The following is a 17,062-nucleotide window of genomic DNA, read 5'->3' as shown; positions in this document are numbered from 1 at the left end:
GGGTAGGGGAGCAGGGCGGGGGGAGGGTATAGGGAACTTTCGGGATAGCATTTGAAATGTATATAAAGAAAATATCTAAGAAAAAAGAAAAAAGAAAAAATAGAAAGAAAGAAAATCAGGCTGTGAGCCAGGCCGTAGAACATTTTCTTAATTAATGACCGAGGTGGGAATGTCTAGCACATTGTAGAAGGGGCTGCATGTGGGTGCTGGGAGGAGTTGGGGGAGGTGCTAGGTTCTGTCCTGGCACACGGTGCAGGTTCTGCCTGGGTTGTCAGTATGTGTCCTGGGGCTGCTGCTGAGGCAGGCAGTTGTCAGGGCAGTGTGACTGTCCCCCTGTGTCCTTGGTGTCAGACCCAGCAGGCGTGCCTTCTGCTGTGCTATGGCTGTTCAGATGGTTTTCCAAGTTGTCCTAGGGAGGCGCAACAGATTTGCTTCCTCCAGAGACTGGGCTGAACCCTGCACAGGGGACAGAACCTTCCTTCCTGGTTTACAGTGGTGTGAATGACAAAGGCTCCCTGGTCCCCAGTTGGTGGAACTGTTTGGGATGGATTAGGAGGTGTGTCACTGGGGTGGGCCCCCGCATCAGGCCCAGTCAGGTTTTCTCTGCCTGCTGCCTGTGAATCAGGAGGTGAAGCTTTCAGCACCACGCCATCTGCTTCCTGCAGTGATGACCACAGACCATCCGCTAGCAAGCTCCCCGGTAATGCCTTCCTTTATAAAAGGTGCTTTGTCATGGTGGCAGAACAGTAGCTAAGACGCCAGCCCAGCTTGTAGGAGTTCTAAGAGGAGTCTCCCTGTGGTGTTCACTGCTTAGAGCTCTCGGGGCAGATGGTCTGTGTAACTTTCTTACCAGTCTTCCTTGCCTCCTGATTTCCCTCTAGCAGGAAAGGGGTCAGGAAATAACTATACAACCTCAATGTTAAATGTAGTTTGTCAAAGGCTGTGTGTCTGTGTGCATTGGGGTGTGTTTGTTAATGATCCAGTCATAAAGGGAAAAGTAAACCCTCCCCCTCCTGTGTGTGTGTGTGTGTGTGTGTGTGTTACTCTGATAGCATTTTAACATAAGATTTAAACAGTGCCAGAAAGGCAGCTCATTGGGTAAGGAAGCTGCCAAACCTGAAAGCCCTGAACCTTCATGGTAGAAGGAGAGAACTCACACACACACGCACGCACACACACACACACACACACACGAAAATACACACAAAGTAAATAAATGGGAAAATATTAAAGATTTAATTATTTGCATTGTGTTGCAAATTGTTCATTTAATATGCCTTGGAGATGTTTTTATGCTCATGCTTCTGTGTGTGAGGGCGGGAGGGAGAACATGTGTGTGCATGCGTGTGCAGACAGGCACATGCATTCACCTTGTTCAGGCAGGCTTCTCTTATGCTACGCTCTACCAGGCCGGGGAGCAGGCAGTACCCCTATGTCCTCAGGCTGGTGCTTCAGGGGCCTTTACCCCTGAGCCCCTTCCTGACCCTCATTGTGCTACTTGGGGGTAGAGCTCTGTCAGTGTGACTGCTCCTCGCCTCTTTTAGCTGCTGTGTCATGATGCGTCAACTCAGGGCAGCCTTTGTGCAAGCAGTTCTCAGCCTCTGCTCTCTCCCACGCTTCCCAAACATCTTTTGTTTATGATTTATTTCTACTGTCATTTTAAAAGAAATTAAAGCTTTGAAATTTAAAAAGTATTTAACAGCCTACTGCCTCTGTCTGGAAAGGGCCCCAGGCTACTCTTTGAGAGCAGGCAGTCACTCTGGAGCCCTTCAGAACCCATGCTCCCTATCAGCAGGCTCAGGGCTCTTTAGTTCTGTGCCTTTTTTATCTCAGACTTAAAACTACATTAAAAAAGTGTGTATGTGTGTGTGTGTGTGTGTGTGTCTAGGAGCATGCGTCCCTCTTTCATACTAATGGGCACTGTAGGGAGTCAGGTCTCCTTCCACCATGGGATCTGGGGAGCCAGTCGTGGTCATTTGGTGAGCTTAGCAGATGTTTTTGCCCTCTGAACCATCTCGTTGGCTCAGCGCTGCCCATTTTTAGTTTGTTGTTGTAAATTGAGGTGCCATGTCCAGGTTTGTAGTTCCCTGTTAACATGATTTCACTGAAGTCTCCTGAGTCTTGGGCTCTGGCTGGCACGCTTGGCAGTGCCTGGGGCTACCCCTTCCCTTCTGGCTGACTGTATTACTTTTCAGCCTGTAGAGACAGAAGACTGCTTGTTATCCTTGCCTTGTGAAATTCTTTCCCATCCTTTGAAAATCAGTGATTCCCACCTCTGTCTGTCTCTGCCCCCACTCCACCCCTTTTCTGGCTTTTTTTGCGACACAGCTTCATGTAGCCTAGGTCAACCTCAAATTTCCTAGCCTCTTGCCTGTTCTCCTCTGGTGCTGAGATTACAGATGTGGGACAGAATAACTGCTTCTTCTGCTTTTGTTTGTGTGGTTTTGAAACTGTTTCTCTGTGGAGCCCTGGCTGTCCTGAAACATGCTCTGTAGACCAGGCGACCTTCCAACTCATTTTCCTGCTTCTGCCTCCCGAGGTGTGTGTCACCACTGCCTAGTATACTTTTAATTTTAAAGATAAAGGTCTTGACAGACACACACACACACACACACACACACACACACACACACACAGAGAGACTGTCTGACTTACTTTCATTTTTGAGCCATCTTTTCTGTCTACATTTAGTTAGCTGCTTTACATAAACTTTATTAGGAAGTTAGAGTGGCTTTGAAAGTTTTCCTCTAAGTGTTAACATCTACTTCACACTTGGTCTAACCTGGGATTCCTGAGAGCTCCCAGGCTGCTCCTCTCTGTCCACACCAGGCAGTCATTTGCAAAACAGAAGGTTGTACCCTTTCAGTGTTTGAACCCAGAAGCAAGGGTGGAAGCCTGGCTCTGGCTTGGTAGTGGGTGGAGCCACCAACTGTGAAGGGAGGGAGATGAAGTGCGGGTGTGCACAGTTGAAGGTATTTGGCATGAATGTTGAGTGCTGCAAGTTTCCACTAATCAAGTCTCCACTCAGACTCAGGCCATGAGTGGGATCCCTGACTGCTGAGATGGGCCTGGGTGGGAAGGACTGGCTGTTCCTCTTTCCCGTGTCCTTGGACCATTGCCTCCAGCATTCTTCCCCTCCTAGGACTTCCTTCCTTTCCTGAACACTCCATTTGCTCCCTGTGCACACATGGGAGTGACTAGGGGAGCAGAAAGTCAATTCTTCTTTAAGGACCAAGGGAACACAGTTAAGGTATTTACTTCCCACAGCAAAAACAACTGGGTAGGTCACATGTGACCAGAAGGCACCTCTCCTAAGATCAGGTTCACTCTGTGAGGACACTGAACTAATGGAGAGACACTCTCTGGTACATCAGACCCTAGGCTCTGGCTGGTGTAGTGTAGGCACAAGATCTTGGGGTGGGTCACACCACATTTGGATGTTAGATGAAAAGCTTTCGAGTCCCCTTTCCATACGGGACTCCTTGAGAACAGCACTTGCCACTTGAATGTTTGAATCTGTCTGTGGAACCCATGTGATCTGTGTAGCATGTCCTTGGCTTTGCAGGAGTCTCATGACACTGTCCTCTTAATGGTGACAGTCCCCATAGGTTCCTTTCATTTATAGTCATCATCTCTTTCCGTACGGGGTGGAGATGCTCAAGGGCTTATCCACAGAAGGTTTCTTTGTATCAGGAATTATGAAAGCTGGCTTTTAGAGGATATCCTTGAGGGAGAAATGATGGCGTCAGCTAAGCCGAGTCTTGCTTCAGGTTGGGGCATTTCTAAGTATTAAGCCCATATTTCTTAAGAACTGTCTTTATGGCAGTGGATTTGCTGGAGAGTTTTAAAAGATAAAACTAGTAAGTAGGTAAGGAATTACTAATCATGTGTACACTAAAAAAATGCAGCATGAGACTCAAGAAGCCAGCATCCTGCCCCCTGCTGGCGGAGAAGTGATAACCAGAGCTGCCTTTTCTTTGGTTTGTGTGTGTGACAGGGGGGTGGAGTGGGGAGTTTGTCACTGGTCTAGAACTTGGCAAGTAGGCTAAGCTGGCTGGCCTGTGAGCCCCCAGGGGTCCTCTTGTCTCTACTTCCCCTGCACTGGGGGTATGAGCACTAACTACCATCTCTGGGATTTTTTCCTATGTGTTCTTGGGGGCCAAACTCAGGCAACTCGTTTCATGCCGAAAATGAAAAAAGGTAGATATGTAACCTGTTAGAAAGTAAAAGAAAACCAAGTGCCTATTGAATATAATTGTTTGTGTTTATTTGTTTTGTTTTTAGAAAGCAACAGCTAAGAAAAGAGATCCTAGAAGCTCTCCTTAGGGAAGGCCTGACCTGATTTCCCCCTGTATGCTAACTTACCCTTGAGCACATTTACTGGACTTCCAGAATGCTTCTAACAACCTGCTCTTGAAGGCATGTTTGGAAGTTGTCACACCACCTGTTTCTTTTTCATTATTCTTGAGCTAACTTCCCCCCCATCTCCCTCTTGCAGTCTCTATGTGTTGCATGCCCACTGTGGGTCTGTGCCAGCTTCTCCAACTACCCTCTAAAAACAAAGCCCAGGGCCACCAACACAATCCCCCTACTATAAGCTTGGCCAGTCTGCATTGCTGGAAGAATTTACTCCCTGGCTCTCATATGTCACGTTTCAGTTGTGACAGACAGACATCTCTTTCTACCATGTGAGCTCCATGCGGAGACTCCCCACCACCTTTCTGACACTACACAGAGGCCTAGGTGCTCGGGTAAGGTCTGTGTGTGCCAGCTGTTAGCAACAAATCTTGCTGGCTCTGTAGTGCATGTGAGTGTGTGTGTGTGTGTGTGTCTATGCACACGTCTGAGTACACACCAAGGGCGTGTAGTGTTCGGCTCGATCACTTCTTATTCCCTCGAGATGTGGCAAGCCCTATCGCTCTCTTCCTTATTCCCTGGACCTCCCTTGCCCTCCTCCTCCTGTCCCCCGCAGACCTCGGGTTATAGGCCCACATGATCATGCTCAGCTTTCTATGTGGGTGTTGGACATTTGAACACAGCTCCTTATGCTTCCTCGGCAAGCACTCTTACCTACTGAGCCATCTGTCCAGCCTAACTGAGTGTTTAAATGATACCTTTTTATGAACTTGCATCTCAGCTCAGCATAGGCTTTCTTGGGGGTTGATTCTGGCCATCTTGTGTGTTCTATGTAAATTGGCTAACCTTGGAGTCTAATTATACAGACATGATCCAGCCCCAGGTCTGTCTGTTTTTTTCTCCTCCCCAGTCATATGTGATATATATATATATCTTGAATAATAAACTGGCTAAATATTGATTAGACTATTATTTAAATGCTCTGAGTCTCATTTGTAAGACACAGAATAATGGCAGTAATTCACAGGTTTCTTTGATTGAATGCAGTGTGGACCGGTTACTTTCTATTGCTGTGAACAAATTCCCTGACAGAGATGACTGAAAGGATGAAAGATTCGTTTTGGCTGATGGTTTCAGAGGAACCTCAGCCCATCAGAGCCTGTTGTGGTGGGAGCCTGTGGCTGTGGTTCTTACACCATGATAGACAAGGAAACACAGGGTGGCCTGGCCTATACTAGAGGCCTTGGCTGTGACCTCCAAAAGCCTGACCCTCATGACTTGTTTCTACTCATCGCCCACCCCCAAAGAGTCTACTACCCCACATAGCATCAGCAGTTGGGGAGCGAGCATTCAAAATGAATCTGTGGGATCATTTTAGGCTCGAGCCATCACAGCTGTCCTGGGAATCCCAGTGGGATCTGTGCTTCCAGCTCATAGCAATGAATGAAGCAATCTGAAGAGGAGTATGGTGTGTCCACGATGCCGTGTTTACAGTCTCCATGGGTTTCCTCAGATCCCTAGCGTTTCACAGAGAAGTCACTTCTGCAGGCACGAGAGCTACATAGCACCCAGCAGAATAACACAGGTGACTGACATCACCGCTTAACAGGAAGCTGGCATGTTACGCTTCTCAAACTGGCACTGTAAGGAAAAAGCCCAGGCCTTCCCTGTGCTTTACCCCAGGTGCAGAATATGGAAAAACCAGGCAAGCACAAATGAAGGAGCACCTCGCTTTGTAGGGAGAGCCTATGCTTTGCACATGTTAGGAGTGTGTTGACAGAGAGGCATAGTTGTCTCTGAGGGAAGTCAGGGTGCACGCCTTCAATCCCAGCGCTTGGGAGGCAGAGGCAGGCGGATTTTTGAGTTCAAGGCCAGCCTGGTCTGCAGGGTGAGTTCCAGGACAGCCAAGGCTACATACAGAAATCCTGTCTTGAAAAAAAAAAAAAAAAAAAAAAAAAAAGAAAGAAAGAAAAGAGAAAAGAAAAAGGATGAAGTAATTACAGCAACATACCCTTTCACTTTAAAGTCCTGTGTGCCCAAGATACAAATTTGTAACTAATTTCTATGTGTCTGAGGCAGTTTGTCTTAGGTGACAGCAGTATTTAAAGAATTCAGTCCTTTCTCTCTCTTTAATCTTTGAGGTACCACTGAGCGCCTCTTGTGCCGTTCTTTTACATTCACGGGACGGCTGTCAGACTTCTCTTAGGTATGTACAAGTTTTCTTTGGAAGGGACTTCGGCACAGGAGTGAAACCTCACACACCACCCAGTTCCATACTGTCGGTTTCCCTGGATATACTCCTGGTCTTGGTCGCCTGTGTCTGGCTATGTTGTCACACACTCTTCCCTGACCACGCTTGCCAACTTTTTTTTGTTTCTCTGGCTGCAGGCCACAAATCCCCGTTCCTACTGCTGCTACGGACAGGAAGTTGCTTTTCTCCTTGTAGAGACAGAGCTGTCCTGGTGGAGTCTTGTCCAGTTTGTGGGACTCGGAAGGAGCATCATCTCCTGAAACTCCTCTCTCAGTTGGTGGTAAAGTATCTGGGGTGTGTTAGAGGCTCCTGTAGATAACGCCTGTGCCCATCTTAGCAAAGAGCAAGTGTTACAGAGGTGTGTGTGTTCTACAGCCCAGGCCGGTGCAGAGGAGTCCTTGTGAGTTAACCTGGCCTAACTGCTACGAAAATCACTTTAGTTCCATCCAAGTCTAGGCTATAAAAAGTGCTTATATTTTCTCACTATTATGAAATATGTGCATGCTTATAAAGTATTCTTACAGAGGAAGGGAAGGCAGTTTTGGACAAATTGGGTCTTCCATAACTTAATTGCAGAATGTCTTATGTTTGAACCTGAAGCTGAGTTTGGATACAAGTTGGCTGGAGAAGTGCAAGGAGGGAGGAAGGAAAAGTTACTGTGGAATTCTTGGAGCTTTGCTGGCTTTCTGATGGTTGGGGAGTCAGTTCCATTATGCACACATGCTAAGTCTCCTGCAGCACGTTTTGGCCTGCCCTGTCTCCTGAGACTCACTGGCCTGCCCTGTCTCCGGAGACTCACTCACTATCCTGCCCTGTCTCCTGAGACTCATTCACTGACCTGCCTTGTCTCCTGAGACTCACGGGCCTGCCCTGTCTCCTGAGACTCACTGGCCTGCTCTGTCTCCTGAAACTCGCTCACTGGCCTGCCCTGTCTCCTGAGACTCGCTCACTGGCCTGCCCTGTCTCCTGAGACTCACTGGTCTGCCCTGTCTCCTGAGACTCACTGGTCTGCCCTGTCTCCTGAGACTTGGTGGCACAGGCGCTGGCCACCCTTCTCCTTTCTGTGTTGTCTTCATGATTCTCTTAGTGATGGTTCTCACTGAACTTGGGACTTTACAAGAATGATTTTCAGGTTTTTTCCCCTGCATCCTTAAATGTAGCTGGTTCTTTCAAGTGCAGTGCTTTGAAGGTTGTTTTATGGTCTGCTTGGGTCCTTTATATGAGATAGATGTGTGCATGCATGTGTGTAATATATAGTAAAGGAATTATAATTATTTTTGTTTTGTGAAATAAAAACACTTTGTTGACTTTAGGGCCGTGCAGAAGACAGCACTCAGCACTGTAATCCCGGCTCCATTGCTTTCCTGTGCACCTCCCAGAACAGTAGTCACAGCATGTGTCTCCCTCAGTCACAGTCACAGCATGTGTCGCCCTCTGCAAACCCTTTCCAAGTCTTCAGTCTCAGACCCAGTTTTACCCAGGAACTGTCCCTTCTCTTTCCTCTTTCTTTGTTAAAAATGGGGAGTGTGGGTTCCCGCCTCTCCCTAGTCAGGAGTGCCTCCCTTTGCTCCCTGTAAATGGGGGACAAAAGTGAACAGCAAGGGCCATGTCTCTCTGCTGCCCCCTGTAGTCTGCAGTGTGGCACTTTCTAGAATCCCACACGTTTCGGACGTCTGTAGTTCTCGTTGGCTGACTGGATTTCTCTGTTTTATTTTTGTTAAATTTGCGGGTTTGAGACTTTTCATTAGCTCCTCAAATGTCTGCTTCCCAAACCTCCCCAAGCAACATAGCAAACCTCCGTCCCCCTGGGAGCCAGGAGGAGCTGTGGGTGTTAGACAATCAGAAGGCACAGACGCTCCAGCCTCGATCCTTCTCTTGCCCTTGCTCTCCTGCCTGTTCTGTGTCAGTGCTGTGTATGAGCTAAAGAAAGGGGAGCAGTAGCAGAAGTAGGCCAGAGCCCCCGTTCAGCTGGAAGATGGAGACAACCCCACCTGGCATTAATGTCCTGGAGAAACCGTGGCTGACTCCCTGTTGTCTGTCTGTCCTTGACCTGTGTCTTGGGCCACACTGCTCTGTTTTCGCCTAAGCTTATGCTGCTGCTGCTGCTGCTGCAGATGTGGATCTAGGCAGTGGGAGAGGCCATTAGGCTGCTCTTCCGCTCAAGGTAGAGTACCTACAAGGTAAAGGGAGACCTTGGTGCCTCAGGTTATCTGCTTAGCTGATGAGACTTTCTTTGGGGAGCCCCGGAGAGCACATTTTTTCTCTTCAAGATCTCACCATATTTTGCCAGCTCCATGGGTGTGAATCCCACAGCTGTCTCTATATTTCAGCCAACCAGAAAGAGGGTTTTTTGTTCTTAGCATGAACCTGAACTTGTGTGTGCTATAGTAATTATTTGTCAATCAAGAATTAGTGACCCAAATTCCTTAGAACAACTTGAGGGAACATGGTGTAGTTGGTCTCATAGTTGCGTAAGTGTAGTCTGTGGGTGCTTGTCGTGGGCCTCGGACTATGGGATCCTGGGGGAGAGAAGCAGAATGAGACTGGAAGGGACAGGGAACCAGTTACATCCTACAAAGGCATACCCCAGCCATCTACTTTTCCACAAGATCCACAAAACCAAGTTTCCACAACTTCCCAAAGTAGTACCACCAACTGGGGACTGAGTGAGCCTGTAGGGACATTTTGAAATTCAGGTCATGACATGCGCATTCTGTATAGGGATGGCCAGAACACTGGAGATCCCAGTGCCTTCCTGCGACTGACACGGTGGTGTGGACCCTGCGAGACTTGCTGGGGGGTCTTGTGGGGTTCTTTTGTCAAGTGTCGAGGCCGCAGGCTTCTCAGGAGGCTGTATAGCTGGGTGCCTATCCAGTGCCCCTCTCCTGGTAGCCCTCTCTTTATTCCAGCTTTTTTTCTTAGTTCTGTGTCTGCCCTAGCACGGCTTTTGGCTTCTTTGAGTTAGTTTCCCATTCCTAGGCAGAAAACACCAAGTCCTGGAGTATTGATCTATTTCATTTGCTGGAATGTTCTCAGCCATTGCCAGAAAGCTCTCCACTTCCAGCCACTTGGGGGCGCCATCTGCCGAAGCCACCCTAGTGGGGACTCCTCTAGAGGCAGGTTGCTGGAGTCACTGAGTCCAGAGGCTTGTGTAAAGAGGGGTGGAGGAGGGCTGGACCACTTTGAGCTTTAGTTCCCTCTAGGGTAAAGGAAATAGGCTGGTTCTCCCCCATGTGACAGTCTTGAGTAGGTGGCAGTCGGAGGAACTGGTGGTGTCCAATGAGTGCCAGTTGCCTGCTGTCTCTGCACTCTAGACTAGGGATGTTTCCTTGGGACCTCAGCATCTCCTCATACCCAGCTCTCTGTTTTCTCCATTCTCTTAAAAAATGTTTGCTATACAATGTTGAGATGTTTTTCTTTGTCAAGAGTTTCTGCTACTACAGAAGGAAAGTCCCTGAACCCCAAAAGAAAGCTTGAAGCACTTTCCCTCAGGGAGAACGTGAGTAAGTGCTACCCATGGGTGTTCTGAGGGTGGTATCCAGGACTGTTCTGAGCCAGGCAGGCTTCCGTGGACTGCTGACAGCACTGTCTGCTTTCATGAGTATGTGGCCAGATGTTCCCAAGCACATAGCTTATCAGCAAAAGGACTGCTCACCCCATGTGTCCATTGCACACTTACACGTTGGTAGGTAATGGCAGGAGATGTTAGCAGGGCCACACTGATGTTAGCAGGAAGAGGGTGGGAAGACTCACGCACCCTGTTTTTTATAAAATGCTAGATCTTGAGTTTAATGGGTTAAAGGAGCCCAGAGCACTGGGAAATGTCTTACCCATTTAATGGTAAGAACTGTCCCTATCCTAGGATGCTTTACAACAGCTCGTGATGTCAGGGTGATCTCTCCCAATCCTCAATGTGTGCTTTCTTGATGTCTGGCTGTCAAGTCACCTGCTGAGGAAGAAGGGGTACCCAGGGCCTTTACCACCTCAGCAGTCTACCCTCCTGACAACCCACACCACTTCCTTATCTTTATCTAAGTGTGGATCATCCCTTCCCGGGGGAGGGTGGCCCTTGGAGGCCTGCTCTATTCTAGGGCCTAGGGACTCACCTCGCTGTCTCTGCCCCCTCTCCATAGAGTAGAAGAGGCAATGGTGGGGTGCTTTAGTCTTTAAAGCAGTGCAGGAAAAGTCAACTCATGGCTTCCAGGCTTCACAGAGCCACCAATGAGAACTGGGCACTATGGTAACCACTTTGCTGCCTCCCTCCCTCCCATCCCTACAACAGCACTGTTGATATTAATGTCATCCCCATTAGAGACCCAGGCTTTGGAAGGTTAAGTGATTTACCAGCAGTGAGTCACCCAACCAAGTGGCAGAGTGAGGTTTAAATGCAGCCACAGGGCCCAGGCACTCAGCACCACTCACCCTGCGTGGGCTGTGGAAGAGAGCGTGCCTCATCTGTAGGGGGACTGGAGGGATGAGGGCAGGGCAATGGGAACTGAGCAGCAGGTGGTTCAATGCCTGTGACACATCCCCTCCCCAATAAACACTTGACGAGGACAAGAGGCACAGCTCTGCTGGACCCTAAGGCTGCATGGCTTGAGTGACTGCTGCTCAGAGCCCCGCACCCACACACCTGTATGTGCAGAGGGTGCCATTCTCACTTTGCTGTGGAGAAGTGTCTTAGTTAGGGTGTCACTGCTGTGAACAGACACCGTGACCAAGGCAAGTCTTAGAAAGACAACATTTAGTTGGGGCTGGCTTGCAGGTTCAGAGATTCAGTCCAATATCATCAAGACGAGAACACAGCAGCATCCAGACAGACATGGTACAGGTGGAGCTGAGAGTTCTACATCTTCATCTGAAGGCTGCCAGCAGAACACTGGCTTCCAGGGAGTTGGGATGAGAGTCTTAAAGCCCATACCCACTGTCTTAATCAGGGTTTCTATTCCTGGACAAAACATCATGACCAAGAAGCAAGTTGGGGAGGAAAGGGTTTATTCAGCTTAAACTTCCATACTGCTGTGCATTACCAAGGAAGTCAGGACTGGAACTCAAGTAGGTCAGGAAACAGGAGCTGATGCAGAGGCCATGGAGGGATGTTCTTTACTGGCTTGCTTCCCCTGGCTTGCTCAGCCTGCTCTCTTATAGAACCAAGACTATCAGCCCAGAGATGGTCCCACCCACAAGGGGACCTCCCCCTTTGATCACTAATTGAGAAAATGTCTTGCAGCTGGATCTCGTGGAGGCATTTCCTCAACTGAAGCTCCTTTTTCTGTGATAACTCCAGCTGTGTCAAGTTGACACAAAACTAGCCAGTACAATTGACCCCTTGTCAACTTGACACACAAACACATCACTAGGAAGCCTCGACCCTTAGTTTCTTATTCATCCCCAAAATCTAAACAACTTTAAAAGTCCCACAGTCTTTACATATTAAAAGTTCAATCATTTAAAAATATCCAGTATCTTTTAAAATTCAAAGTCTTAAAATTTAAAGTCTCTTTTTTTTAAAACGTTTTTTTTTTTGATTTATTTATTTATTATATGTAAGTACACTGTAGCTGTCTTCAGACACTCCAGAAGAGGGCGCCAGATCTCATTACGGATGGTTGTGAGCCACCACGTGGTTGCTGGGATTTGAACTCTGGACCTTTGGAAGAGCAGTTGGGTGCTCTTACCCACTGACCCATCTCACCAGCCCCAATTTAAAGTCTCTTAACTGTGGGCTTCACTAAAAAACTTCCTTCAAGAGGGAAAAATATCAGGGCACAGTCACAATCAAAAGCAAAAATCAATCTCCAACCATCCAATGTCTGGGATCCAACTCACGATCTTCTGGGCTCCTCTAAGGGTTTGGGTCACTTCTCCAGCCCTGCCCTTTGTAGCACACACCTTGTCTTCTAGGCTCCAGCTGCCTGTACTCCACTGCTGCTCCTGTTCTTGGTAGTCATCTCATGGTACTGGCGTCTCCAAAATGCTGCTGTCTTCCACTGTTACTTGGCTTCAACACTAGCCTCTCATAGGCTCTCTTCATAGTGCCAAGCCTCAACTCCCTTGCATGATCCCTTCAGTCCTGGGCCATCAATTGCAACTGAAGCTGCACCTTCACCAATGGCCTTCCATGGCCTCTCACAGTGCTTCTGTGGCTTCAGCTGCTCTTCATGACCCCTTCATGCCTTCAAAACCAGTACCACCTGGGTGACTCTTACAGATTACCAAGTCCAGCCACAGCACAAGGTACAACCTTGGCTATCTCTGGAACACAGCCTCTTTGTGCTTTCAGAAAACACTTCTCAGAAGATGTCACCTCAATGATGCTGGTCCCTTCTTAATCACTGCTAATTTCTTAGCTCCAGCTAACAAGCATCAGTAGTCCCAGTAAGGAAAAGTTTTCACTTTAGTAGTTCTGGTATCTTGTTAATCACAGCTGATTCTTCAGCCCCAGCTAACCAGAACCACAGAATCTTCACAATCCAAAATAGCAATGACCCTGAAAGAGTCTTTAATTTTCCCTCTGAAATTTCACAAGCCAGGCCTCCATTTTCTACACTAAATTCAACATTATCTTCCAAGCTCCTACACAACATCTCACAGAGCTCTTAACACTGAATGGATCTTCTGGCCCAAAGTTCCAAAGTCCTTCCACAGTTCTCCCCAAAACATGGTCAGGTTGTCATAGGAATACCGCACTATGCTGGTACCAATTTGTCTTAGTCAGGGTTTCTATTCCTGCACAAACATCATGACCAAGAAGCAAGTTGGGGAGGAAAGGGTTTATTCAGCTTAAACTTCCACACTGCTGTTCATCACCAAAGGAAGTCAGGACTGGAACTCAAGCAGGTCAGAAAGCAGGAGCTGATGCAGAGGCCATGGAGGGATGTTCTTTACTGGCTTGCTTCCCCTGGCTTGCTCAGCCTGCTCTCTTATAGAACCAAGACTACCAGCCTACTATGGTCCTCACCCACAAGGGGACCTCCCGCCTTGATCACTAATTGAGAAAATGCCTTGCAGCTGGATCTTGTGGAGGCATTTTCTCAACTGAAGCTCCTTTTTCTGTGGTAACTCCAGCCTGTGTAAAGTTGACACAAAACTAGCCAGTACACCCACAGTGACACACCTTCTAATAGTGCCATTCCCTAGGCTGAGCATATACAAACCATCACTGTTAGGATTCTGTCTACGGCTTACCCCACAGTTACATGACAAGAGCCAGGTGTGCCTGACCCACTATAAAAGGGGCTGCTTGCCCCCTCCTCCCCCTCTTGCCCTCTTGCCTCTTGCTCCCTCTCTCTCCCCATCCCCCCCCAAGTGGTCATGGCCAGCCTCTGCTTCTTTCCTCTCTCCCTCTGCCTCTACTACTCTCTTAACTCCCCTCCCTATGCCCTGAATAAACTCTATTCTATACTATACCATCTTGTGGCTGGTCCCTCACGAGGGAGGATGCCTTGGCATTGGCCAGTTGAGACATCCCTTTCTCCCATGCCTAACCACACCCCCATAGAACATATCTTATACCTCTATATTTTTATAAATGCAGCAGTCACAAGAAGGTCACATTCCACAGTCCCTTCTCAGAGGAACACATTACAACAGAGCCCTGAGTGGGACCCAGGTCTTCTGCCCTCATCCCTACACAACCTCATCTTCTTTTGGGAAGCTCATAGGCTTTGGCATTTGCCTTCTAAATCTAAACCATTTAGGAAACAATTTGGTTTATGTTCCCCCCCCCCCCTTTTCCTTTAGAGGAAATGGAAAATTACTGCTTTGCCCAGCAGTCACCTGTGGTCATTGTCCCTTCAGACTTTTCTTTCTTAGGACAAAAACAAGTCCTTTTCCCTGAGGGCTGTGGAGAAAGCTCACAGAGTAAAGTCCTGCATATGAATGAGAATCTGACTTTGATCTCCAGAATCCACTAAAAGGTGGGGTGTGGTATAGTTGGGTGTGGTACAGTGAGGCAGGGTACAATGGGGTGTGGCACAGTGAGGTGTGGTACAATGGGGCGTGGTACATGCCTGCTGGGGATGCTGAGGCTGGAAGACCCTAGGGCTTACTGGCTGCTAGCCCAAGCTCTGAAAGCCAGGTTCTAGTGAAGGACTTTCTGTCAAGACATAAGGTGGAGAGATGGCTCAGGGATTAAGAGCACTGACTGCTCTTCCAGAGGACCCAGGTTCAATTCCCAGAACCCACATGGCGGCTCACAACTGTCTGTAACTCCAGTTCCAGGGGATCTGACTCCCTCATACAGCAAACACCAGTGCATATAAAATAAAAACAGAAAGAAGGTGGGGGATGAATAAGGGTGAGGAGGACTGTTCAAGGTTGACTTCTGGACTCTGTGTACCCACATGAACTTTCGTTGAGTTGACCTTGTAGCCTGCCCACCCATGGGATACCACTTCTTTGTTGACTCCCTAAAGTCAACATTTCAGCATTTCTGTTTATTCTTTTCCTGTTCCCTGCTGTTTTTATGGTAGTTTACTTCTTTCTAGAATATTCTCCCAGCAGAGCCCAAGCTGCTGTCAGGGCCAGTGTCAATCAGGTGTGCTTTCACTGTGTTAACTTCCAGTATGTGCTGGGTGTTATCTTAGTCCCTTCCTCACCGTCATCCCCTCCTCAGTCCTGGTGCTCATGACCCAGACCAAGCTTCTTAAACTTTCTCCACTCGTGGCCATTATGAGAACTCAATACTAGAACTCAAGTATTTATTCACAAATTTTATATGTCTTTAACACCATTCTTGTATATATATAATTTTACCACTTATTAAAATTACGTACTGATGGGATGGCTGTGCTTGTTGCCGTAATTCATCCGAAAGGTATACTGATTTGACAGTTATGCAGTAGTGATATTAGGACAATATTTAGTCTTTGTTTTCCATAATTTAGCCATTATGCTTCCATGAGAGTAGAAAACTTTGTATGCACAGTTAAACAACTACAGTTCATAAGTCTCCCAGTTTGCCTTGTATGACTGTGATAAACACCACGACCATAAACAACTTGAAGGAAGTGGTTTGGTTGGCTTACACATCGATCAGTGAAGGAAGCCAGGGCAGGAACCTGGAAGCAGGAACTGAAACAGAAGCCAGGGAGGAGTGCTGCTACTGGCTTGCTCTTCCTGGCCTGCTCAGTTAGTTTCATACAACTCAAGCCCACCAGGTGCCCACAGTGGGCTGGACCCTCCTGTATCATTAAGGAAATATCCCACAGACATGCTCACAGGCAAGATAGAACTAATTCTGCACTGGCTTCTCTCTTCCTGCATGACTCCAGCCTGTGTCAGGTTGACAGCATCTGTGGAGTACAATAGCACACCCTAGTCTTGGCTGTGAGCCGAGTTGCTTCTGGCAGGATTCAGAGTGTTGCATGGTACCAAGTGTGCACTGTGAGTTCAGAACCCAGGTTTCCACGAGAGTGTGCAATACTACACGGATGAGCACTTCCAGCAAACCTTGGATTCATTGCACATTTGAATTTGAAGTTTTGATCATTGCATATCCAGGAACCTTTTACTGTCAAGATTTTTTTAATACCTGTATTCAGTTACTGTGTGATGTTGCGACTCAGTGCAGGAAGCTTTGACCACAGACAGCACTTAAGTTCCGTGGGGCTAGGTCGGGCGAGGAAGGCAGGTCCCTGCTTCGTTCATTTGGAACTATCTGCTTTGCTTCCCAGGTACCCAGATAAGCTGCTTCTCCCCGAGTTCTTTCTCCTGGCGACAGGCTGCCTTTGTGGATTCATACTGCTGGGCCGCAGTACAGCAGAAGAGCTCCCTGCAGAGCGAGTCTGGAAACCTCCCACTGTGGCTGCACAAGGTAATGAGATGCTCTACAGATAGAGACTTGGAGGCCTGGGAAGGCAGTGCAGGCCACAGTCCACCAACATGTCAGAGGGTGTGGTCAGCCACCGGTGGAGCCTCAGCAGTGACTGCATCTGACATCTATGGGGAGCAGATGAGAAATAGATGCTCTCTGAGTTTTAGCTCTTCGGTTAGAGGCACCTTGTACGTCTTTGTCTCCTTTGTGTCCTTAATTCCCCTGCAGAATGGGACCCAAGGGCTCACGTAGACAAAGTAAAGACTAGCATAGTTGGGTTGCTCCTGGCCATTGTGGTACTGGAGGACCAGAAGCCCGGCGGTGAATCCTGGCTACACAGCTCTTGAGTGGGTTTCTGGTAGGTGGATGTACTGAAAGGAAGGGAAGTACTACACAAAAGGCATTAGCAGCCAGGCTGTTCAGGTTAGAGAGAAGAGGTGCAGGGCAGGAGAGTAAGAAACTGCAGCCAGAGCTAGCAAGTATGCACAGAGGAGCACACTTTAAGTGACCACCGAACCCCTTCAGTCTTGTCCATGAGCGATGATGTGACATCTAGAGTCTTCTCTGTGAGTGAGCATGACACTCTGCGTCTTCCTGTGAGCAGTGGTGTCACACTCTGGGTCTTCCTGTGAGCAGTG

At 48.1% G+C, this 17,062-nt stretch overlaps 1 protein-coding gene across 1 annotated transcript in view; it reads left to right on the top strand.

Annotated features, from left to right (window-relative positions):
- Panx1 (pannexin 1) overlaps positions 1-17,062 on the top strand; it is a 37,372-nt gene that overhangs the window by 6,785 nt on the left and 13,525 nt on the right. The window contains exon 2 of the mRNA XM_021172892.2: positions 16,285-16,424. Coding sequence (XP_021028551.1) covers positions 16,285-16,424 — 140 coding nt within the window. The remainder of the gene's footprint in view (positions 1-16,284; positions 16,425-17,062) is intronic.

This window comes from Mus caroli, chromosome 9 (assembly GCF_900094665.2).
Source record: "Mus caroli chromosome 9, CAROLI_EIJ_v1.1, whole genome shotgun sequence".
Classification (NCBI taxonomy): Eukaryota; Metazoa; Chordata; class Mammalia; order Rodentia; family Muridae; genus Mus; species Mus caroli.
Note: the sequence above shows the minus strand (reverse complement) of the source record. Positions and strands in the feature narration are given on the sequence as shown.